This window comes from Gracilinanus agilis, chromosome 5 (genome assembly GCF_016433145.1).
Source record: "Gracilinanus agilis isolate LMUSP501 chromosome 5, AgileGrace, whole genome shotgun sequence".
NCBI lineage: Eukaryota > Metazoa > Chordata > Mammalia > Didelphimorphia > Didelphidae > Gracilinanus > Gracilinanus agilis.
The window spans coordinates 310,747,462-310,757,509 of record NC_058134.1 but is presented as its reverse complement, the minus strand read 5'-3'; the positions used below and the strand labels follow the sequence as shown (position 1 = coordinate 310,757,509).

At 42.7% G+C, this 10,048-nt stretch overlaps 1 protein-coding gene across 1 annotated transcript in view; it reads left to right on the top strand.

The window, feature by feature from the left end:
• The window catches only part of CNTN1 (contactin 1), an 80,230-nt gene that overhangs the window by 49,777 nt on the left and 20,405 nt on the right, over window positions 1-10,048 (top strand). The window contains exons 10-12 of the mRNA XM_044678101.1: window positions 3,684-3,834; window positions 7,460-7,587; window positions 7,853-8,028. Of these exons, the coding sequence (XP_044534036.1) occupies window positions 3,684-3,834; window positions 7,460-7,587; window positions 7,853-8,028 (455 nt within the window). The remainder of the gene's footprint in view (window positions 1-3,683; window positions 3,835-7,459; window positions 7,588-7,852; window positions 8,029-10,048) is intronic.

The following is a 10,048-nucleotide window of genomic DNA, read 5'->3' as shown; positions in this document are numbered from 1 at the left end:
CGTTAGCAGAAGGATGAGCTTATAATTTTTACGAATACATTTATATTCGTTTCATAAAATGTGTTACTGCACATCTATTTATTTTTCTAAAATATAAGGTCATCCCTCTTCACTCTCAAATTTATTTGGGGGGCGTCTGTTTGTTAATTTCATTGGTGTGAGAAATGTCCTTTTATTAATGCAAGTTCACAGGCATTCTGCAACTCAGCACTTAGAAAGTTGTTTTGAGGTTAAGTGACTTGTTTAGGGTCACAGAACTATTATATGTCAGAAACAGAACTCTCTCAGTATTTCTGATTCTGAGATCAAGTTTCTACTCCTACTGTGCCAGGCTGTTGCTAAGCTATAACCACCCAATATTCCAAATAAGAAAGGCATGCCATTTTCCAAGGTAACAAATCCGTTTGAAATCCCTAATGCAATTTAATCCTAATTTAAAAATGAAAATAAGAATTAGAAATATTCAGGGCAAAATCTCCCAGGCAGATGTCCAGATTTCTCAAGTTTGATTCCTTAAAGTGAAAAAGAATTCTTAGGATCTTCTCAGGGTCTGGTATAGAAAACATTGGGATTCCTAGAAGCAGTGCACAGGGTTCCACAAAGAAAAAAATTACATACTCATAAATAATGACAGATACACTAAATCTCTTCACCTAACTAATAAAAGTCTATTCTTTTTAAAATTAATTTATTTTTAAATGTTTTTTCCATGGTTACATGATTCATGTTCTCTCCCTCCCCTCTTCCTCCCCCCCTCTTGGAGCTAACAAGCAATTCCACTGGGTTATACATATATGATCACTCAAAACTGGTTTCCTTATTATTCATTTTTGTATTAAAGTAATTGTTTAAAAACCAGAACCCCAAATCATATACCCATATAAACAAGTGAAAAATCAAATGTTTTCCTTCTGCATTTCTATTCCCACGGTTCTTTCTCTGGATGTGGACAGCGTTCTTTCTCATAAGTTCCTGTGGATTGTCCTGGGTCATTGCATTGCTGCTAGTAGAAAAGTCCATTACATTTGATTGTGCCATAATGTATCAGTTTTTGTGTACAATGTTCTCCTGGTTCTGCTCCTTTCACTCTGCATCACTTCCTGGAGGTCTTTCCAGTTCACATGGAATTCCTCCAGTTCATTATTCTTTTGAGCACAATAGTATTCCATCACCAACTGATCCCACAATTTGTTCAGCCATTTCCCAATCGGAAGGCATCCTCTCATTTTCCAAATTTTTTCCACCACAAAGAGCGTGGTTATGAATTTTACATCTATTCATTCAGCCTATGAGTAGGAAAGAAAGGGGAGGCTTTGAATAGATCATGGAACCAACATTCACTTTTCAATGATTTAGAAATAATCATGGAATGTGCCCTGTAGAGTAGAAACTGTATGTAAAATGATTAGTAACCTCACACCTATCATATTAGTTAACATGACAGGGAAGGAAAATGATAAATGTTGAAGGGGATATGGAAAAATCAGGACACTAATACACTGTTGGCAGAATTGTAAACTGATCCAACCATTCTAGAGAGCCACTTGGAACCATGGCCAAAAGGGTATAAAACTATATGGTCTCCTTCGTAACCAGTAATACCACTTCTAGGTCTATATCCCAAAGAGAGATCAAAGGAAAGGGAAAAGGACTTATATGTACAAAAATATCTATAGCATCTCTTTTTGTGGTGGCAAAGAATTGGGAAATTGAGGTGATGCCCATCAAGTGGCTGAACAAGTTGTGGTATATAATGCTGATGGAATACTATTGCGCTATAAGATATAAGAAATGATGAGCAGGATGATTTCATAAAAACCTTGGAAAACGTATGTGAACTGATGCAGCGTGAAATGAGAAGAACCAGAAGAACATTGTACACAATAACAGCTAATCAGTATTCAACCGTCAATGACTTTGTTATTCTGATCAAGACTATTCCAAAGAACTTCTGATGAAAAATGCTCTCCTGCTCTCCACCTCCAGAGAGAGAACTGATGTAATCTGAGTGCAGAGTGAGGCATAATTTTTCCCTTTATTTTTCTTGCTTTTGTTTTCCTAACATGGCTAAAATGGAATTTGTTTGGCATGATTTCACATATATAATGGATATCATATTGTTTGCCTTCTCAGTGGGTAGGGAAGGGGCAGGTAAGAGCAGGGAATTCAAAACTCAAAATTTTTAATGAATTTTAAAAATAAATAGCAAATTTATTTTGGAAATGCAACGATTAATATTGATTTGTAGTTTTTTCCATTGCCCACTAAAAATAATTGTGTGAATCAGGAAGATTAAAAAATTAAAATTAAAATCTTACACTGACCAGTGTCCACAAATCTCATTGAAATTTCAAATTCCAAATGCAGAAGAAGCACACATAATGATAATAGTCATTCGAGGTTTACCTTTAGTGTTACTGATGTCTTCTAGACTTTAAGAAAATAATTCCATGGTTCAGCAAAATTAAAAAGAATCTCGATTATATGGTTACATATCATAAAACTTTCACTTATATGTACACAAGTATATGCATACATGCATAAACTATGACAAAACCCAAGATATTGAATAATGTAAATAAAAGGGGAAATAAAAATTATGAAGCATCTTATAACATCAGCTATCTTATCTAATGGTGCTCCTAATGATAAATACAAATAAAAGTCACATCCTTCTGATATTTTTTGATCATATTGTTTGTTTTAAAATAAAATTGTTCTATAAAAAAATATTTTAAAAACCAGCCTTCTATTATGTGAGGTCCTTCGTAGTAGATATTTCAAATTTCTAGGTTTGGTTTTTTTAATTTTACTAACAAATTTTCCCAGAAGCTTTCTGAAGTTATGTGAATCCATGTTTTCTTCCTCCCTTCTCCCCTATTCCCTCCCAGAGCTAATAAGCAATTCAGTCTGGAGTAGCAGATATTTCTCAATAACTTTAAGATATTTTACTATGAGGAATCCAAATCACATTTTCTAAAGGTGAAGAGTTTGCTACTGAACAAAGTCAGAAAATCCTGCAATCTCAGAACTGGAGTCACGATGGGGCAATGATACTTTCAGGAATCTCATTCTGAGAAAAATTGGTTGATGTCTTCCATAGAACAAATACCATAGAGCAGGGGTTCCCAAACTTTTTTGGCCTACTGTCCCCTTTCCAAAATATTATTTAGCGCCCTGGAAATTAATTTTTTTATTTTAATAGCAATGAATAGGAAAAATAAATGCACCTGTGGCCATCACAGCTCCCCTGGATCACTGCGGCACCCACCAGGGGGCGGTGGCGCCCACTTTGGGAATCACTGCCATAGACCATGGACTCTGCAGTAATTCATTAATCAGTTAATTAATTAAGTGAGCAATTGTCTCTATGTCACTCACGTATGCTTGTTTGAGAACTATTTGAATGGATTTTTCTGCAAGACAGATGGGCCTAAAACATCCAGTTCTGACTAAAATGTATAATGGTTTCACTTGTGCTCACTAGGTATAGAATTACAAGAAAGCAATGAAGTGGGCACTTCTGTCAGACGTTGCTAACATTTGGTATGAAAAAGAATTGTGCTATATTAAAATCTCCCTACATGCTCTTTGTAGTGAACAGAGAAAATTAGAGAAAGAAGGAAATTTTGAGAAGAAAAAATGAGAAAGAGCCAAAATAATAACTGTTGATTTTCCCCTAGCCATGGCTCCCACCTTTGAAATGAATCCGATGAAGAAGAAGACCTTGGCTGCTAAAGGAGGACGGGTTTTAATTGAATGCAAACCTAAAGCTGCACCGAAACCAAAATTTTCATGGAGTAAAGGAACAGAATGGCTCGTCAATAGTACTCGGTCAGTTCAGAAAATTTTAACCCCTTGTAGTTCAATGTTGTCTATAGCATTTCATATCAGAGAAAGCCTGATTTTCAGGGTCAATATGAAGGTTTCTTTAGTGCTCTGTCCCCGAGGAAGAAGAGGCTCCTAGTCTAAGGCACTGAGAAATTAAATTACTTATTCAGGGGCGCATGGCTAAATGAGCACCAGAGGAAGGATTTCTAATAAGTTCTTCCTTACTCCTTCCTGACTGCAATCCATTTCTATCCACTCCTTCAGAGAAGGTAAATTTGGGGAGAGAGTTTAGAGATTTAGATCGTTGGGCCTCTTCATTTCATAGACAAAGAATGAGTAAATGAATGAGTATTTAGGCATCTACTGTGGGCCAGCCACAATCTGAGGCTCTGGAAACAAATTCAAAAAGAAGTCAATCTCTGCTTGAAAAAACTCTTATAACATGAAGATACAATATAGTATAATATATGTAGGGAAATGAAGACAACTTTGGTCCAGGCAATCGTCAGAATTGTGAATGGAGCCACAGAGCAGTGGATTGGTATATTCTTTCTAGTAGCAATGGGAACATGAACTTAATTACTGTTTCCAAAGCAAGAAAAAGAAAGTAAGGATTAATTCATTGAATGTAAATTTTGCCATCGCAGGGCAGATGGCAAGAAATTCAGGTATGCCCTATTTTGGGGTGAATGGCGGATGAAGTATGGTCTAAGACTATGTAGATAAATCAAGTGAGTTTTCACCCCCCCATCCATCAGGATATTTTAACCATAGCCTTGAGCAGAGGTTCCCAAACTTTTTTGGCCTCCTGCCCCCTTTCCAGAAAAAAAGATTACTTAGCCCCCTGCAAATTAATTTTTTTTAATTTTAATAGTAATTAATAGGAAAGATAAATGCACCTGTGGCCATCACAGCTCTCCTGGATTGCTGCAGCACCCACCAGGGGGCGGTAGTGCCCACTTTGGGAATCACTGATCTAGAGTAATCAAAGTTGAGTGGATTGACTCCTCAAAGAATGGGGTTGCAGAGGCAGCTGGATGGCTCAGTGGATTGAGAGTCTGGCCTAGAGATGGGAGGTTCTAGGTTCAAATCTGGCCTCAGACACTTCTCAGCTGTGTGACCCTGGGCAAGTCACTTGACCCCCATTGCCTAGCCTTTACCATTGTTCTACCTTAGAACAATACATAGTATTGATTCGGAGATGGAAGGGAAGGGTTAAAAAAAATGGGGGGGAAGGTCGGATGTACTGTGGAGGTTTATTCCAAAGACTCCCTATTCCAGGTAAAAACAAGGGGAAGAGGGAAAGGCAGAGAGAGGGCAACAGACAGGTGAGGTTCTTTCCTAAGGCCGCCTCGCTAGAGCCAGGACTAAAAGATAACTTTTCTGACTCGGCCAAAGGATCTTTCCATTTCAAGTATTTCATAAAGTCTGTAGAGGAAGGTCAGTGTAGCCGATGAGAAATATGACTTACATTTTTATCATTTTACAAATTATGGTCAATCATGGTAACTGATTCTTCTTTGATGTCATTTGTGTGGAAAATGTCTACATCATATGTGGAACCAGCTTAGCTGGAGTTTCCCAGGATTCATCTTTCCCTGGCTTCAAAAGCTTTTTTATGGGGGCAGCTGGGTAGATCAGTGGATGGAGAGCCAGGCCTAGCGATGGGAGGTCCTAGTTTCAAATTTGGTCTTAGACACTTCCTAGCTGTGTGACCCTGGGCCAGTCACTTGACCCCCATCGCCCACCCTTCCCAGTCTTCTGCCTTGGAGCCAATACACTGTATTGACTCCAAGACGGAAGGTGAGGCTTTAAAAAATAAATTAAAAAAGCTTTTTTTATGATTCAATTTCTATTTTAATGAAGATACACTTGGGATGGAGGGATGGAGCTTAGATCTTTCCGACGAAGAATTATGCTGCTAGCACGTGAATTTCATATTTTTGAGAATTAATATTTATACTCTCACATAACCTCATATCACACGTTCCTAATTAAATATGATCAATTGCTCCTTCAGTAATCATAGCTACTTTTAACTATAATTAGTATCACTAAAGAAGAATATATTAGAAAAAACTATGGCTGGCACCAGGGGACCCAGAGGCCAAAAATAAAGAATGCTTTGCATGTCTTGGGTTCGGATCATGGCTTTGGTACTGTCACCCACGTTACCCTGTGGGGAATCATTTGGTTTCTCTTGGCCTCAGTTTCTTCATCTGTAAAACACAGGAGTTCTAGGTTCAAACCCGGCCTCAGCCACTTCCCAGCTGTGTGACCCTGGGCAAGTCACTTGACCCCCATTGCCCACCCTTACCACTCTTCCACCTATGAGACAATACACCGAAGTACAAGGGTTTAAAAAAAACACACACACAGGAGTTGCATTTACGATCTCTAAGGTCCTTTTTGTATAGATCTCGAATTCTCTCGGCACAATGACCAATGTAGAAGCCGGTTTCGTGTGATAGTGCATGTACGCCCAGATCAGATGGCTCCTCGTATCTGAGAGGGGAGGGAAGGGGAGGAAGGAGACCCTTTGAATCTTGTAATGCCAGCAAACCTATGTTGAAAATTATTATTACATGTAATTGGGAGGATAAAATCTCTTTAAATAAAAAAGAATCCGATCTCTTCAAATCGGATAGAGGGGAGAAGGCGATGCTGCTCTGGGACTAATCAATAGAGTTCCTCTGTTACTCGCGAGCGCCTGTCTTTATCCGCTGGACGTCGGCTATCCATGTGTGTCCAAAGCCAAATCGGACGTGGATTTTTCAACTTTGAAAAAAGTTCAGCCGAGTTGCATCATTCTTAGGCAACATGCAATTCGGTGGAAGGCGGGCGCAGCGTTCTAAATGATGAGCCATCCGTGGAGTCTTAGGAGCTTTGTTCCGGGAATATCTGTAGAACTCTGGCGGGCCCAAGGAAGCTGGAATGGCTTCTGACTTAGTTAACCCGGCAACAAAATGGGTTCTTTTACAAGGTCCGACCTAGCCAAATTCATGGGGGAGCATGCCTAGACGGTTGGCAACCAGCGGATGAATTCATTTGGCCACAGCAAATGCTCAAACCATCTACTAAGGCATGGATAGGATCATTAGCTGCCTAAATAGGTGAAATCGTACTCCCTCAAAGTATTGAAATAAATATGAATGGGGCAGCTGGGTGGCTCAGTGGATAGAGCACCAGGCCTGGAGATGGGATGTCCTGGGTTCAGAACTGGCCTCACACATTTCCTACCTGTGTGACCCTGGGCAAGTCACTTAATCCCAATTGCCCAGCCCTTGCTGCTTTTCTGCCTTGAAACCGATACTTTGATTGACTAGAAGTCAGAAGGGAAGGGGTTAAAAGAAATTAAAATAATTTTTAAAAATGTGAGGGGGCAGCTGGGTGGCTCAGTGGAGTGAGAGTCAGGCCTAGAGACAGGAGGTCCTGGGTTCAAATCCGGCCTCAGACACTTCCCAGCTGTGTGACCCTGGGCAAGTCACTTGACCCCCATGGCCCACCCTTACCACTCTTCCACCTAGGAGCCAATACACAGAAGTTAAGGGTTTAAAAAAAATGTGACTGTGATCTTACTGCGTTAAGCTTATTTTAAATATTCTGGTTTTTTCCCCTCCTAACAAAGGATTCTCATTTGGGACGATGGCAGCCTGGAAATCAGGAACATCACAAGGGCTGATGAAGGCACTTACACGTGCTTTGCAGAAAATAACAGAGGAAAAGCGAATAATACCGGAACTCTCTTAATCACAGGTGATGTATCAGCATTTAAAATGTCGCCCACTCGAGGGCCAAATCACTTTAGTAAGAGCATCCCTGCCCTGCCCTTTTCGGGCATCTGGACAGCTGAGAATGGCAGTTGTCAAAAATCCTCCAAGACTCCACTTGGATTTCGCACCCCAAACCCAGGGAGACAAAGTTCCTTGAAAAGAGCCCAATGGCTTGGGATTTCTCTCGGGAGAGCCTCGTGTCCGGCAGGGTCTCATTTTCTTGGAATTTTCTTTTCTCCTGCATTCAGATGCCACGAGGATTACTTTGCCCCCAGCTAACGCTGACGTGACAGTGGGCGAGAACGCCACGATGCAGTGCTCCGCCTCCCACGATCCGGCGCTGGACCTCACCTTCATTTGGTCTTTGAACGGCTACGTGATTGATTTCAGCAAGGAGAACAGTCATTACATGAGGAACTTCATGGTAAATCGAGCCTTATCTTTACGTGTTAAGATGTCCGTCTCTCAAGGGCGGAGCGGGTGCTTCTCCTTTGCTTCGGGTTCAGATTCAGGAAGAACGAGGAGGAGAGGATTCGGCACCGGACGGTTAAGATGTTGACCTCCAGGCTCACTAAGCGCTCAGCGGCCCAGATTATGGGAATCTCACTTTCTCGCTTAAGGGAACTAAGAGAGCCGCAGGGGGACGAACGTGCCCAATTACGCAGGGCTTCCAGGGTCGCCGAGCAATGTCACCACCGCCGCTGTGTGAACAGGCATCCGTGCCAGGCTTACTCTGCCCACGGCGCGTGGCAGGCCGTGGACGTGGCGAGTGGGGAGGCGCCCGTTATTGGGTCCCAAGTATAGGGAGTGGCTGGCGGAATCTGGAGGCATTCCAAATGCCTGTAAGTCGCCAGGTGACCTCCGTGAATGAGAGCTTCTGTCTGGGCCTGGAGAGCGGCGCGAAGGGCTTTCTGGTCTCCGCGTGTGGCAGGGCCGCAGCGCAGAGCCCCTCGTGGCCCACATGGCCCGTCCCAAAGGTCCCGCTCGCCCTCTCTAGCCAGCACCTGGGCCTCCTGGGCACCCTCCTCTCTCGGGGACCAGGACCTGCTCTCTCTGCCCTCCCTCACAAAACCCTTCTGGGTTCCCCAAGGCTTTGGCCGGGCCTCTCTTCTCTTTTTCCTCTGCGTCGTCTGGCTTAGTCTTCTCCTACTCGCTCCTGTGGGCTATGATCGGCTTCTGGGCGCTTTCCATTTCACCAACTGCCTCCTGGGTGTCTGAACTGGCTGTTGCTTAGACCCCTCAAATCCAGCCTACCCAAAACAGAGCTCCTCATTTTCCCCAACCCCCCACGCTTTCCAAATTTCCTTGATTGTTTAGAGCAGTGATGGGCAAACCAAGGCCTGCGGGCCAGACGGGCCCCCTGAAATGTTCTATCTGGCCTCCCGACATTATGCCTCATCTGACAAATACAATGAGTAGGATACAATATGATGAAACTTTGAAAGAGTTGCCTTAGAAACAGACTGACAAGCTCAGTGGATGGAGAGCCAGACCTAAACACGGGAGGTCCTGGGTTCCAATATGACCTCAGACACATCCCAGCTGTGTGACCCTGGGCAAGTCACTTGACCCCCCCATTGCCTAGCCCTTACTACTCTTTTTCTAAAAAAATAAAATATTTAAATCTTAAAAAAAAAAAAAAAGAAAAGAAAAAAGAAACAGACTGACAGAGGAGCATTTCCTTTCCTTTGGCCCCTCTTTTAAAAGTTTGCCCATCACTGGTTTAGGGGACCGACATCTTCCCAGTCAGCCATAATCGTTATCATATTGCCAAAGATTCCATCTGCACGGTCAGCATCATTGTACTGGCTGTGGTGCTCCCTTTTCCCCTACCGGAGTCCTTGCCTCGCTTGGGCCTTTTCGAAGTTCTGTTCTCATTTTGGTCTCTGAACGACAGACCTTATTATGTTGGTCTTTCAGGAGCCTCCTCCACCCTCGCGTGTACCCCCGCCATGCTCAAGAATGCCGAGATCTCCAACGATACACGTAAAACCCAGCAGAATTGCTCGTTGGCCACAGGAAGGGAGAGGGAGGAGGGAAGGGAAAGAGCACGAATCATGTAACCAAGGGAAAATATTCTTAATTAATTCACTCCAAATTCAGGAAGAATTCGGAGATCCCTTTATTCGTTTTCCGTTTCTCCTGCCTTCCCTCGCGTTCTTCTTCCTCGCCATGATCTCCACGCCCTCGGCTGCTCCGTTCTCCCCCTCCACTAGCCACTCTCCATCTTGGCTCCTTGGTAAAGCTCTTCTCTCGAATCCTTTCCCCCCTCACCATATTGCCAGTTGTGCCCAGCAAAGCTTCAGCTTTGGATCACTCCCACTCCCACTCGCACTGCCTTCATGCACGGCTGAATGAAGGCGGAGAAAAATCCCACGACCTTTCTGCCTCGATTCACTACAGGTTTATGTTAGAGAGTCTCAGCTGGGCCCTTCCTGCTATCT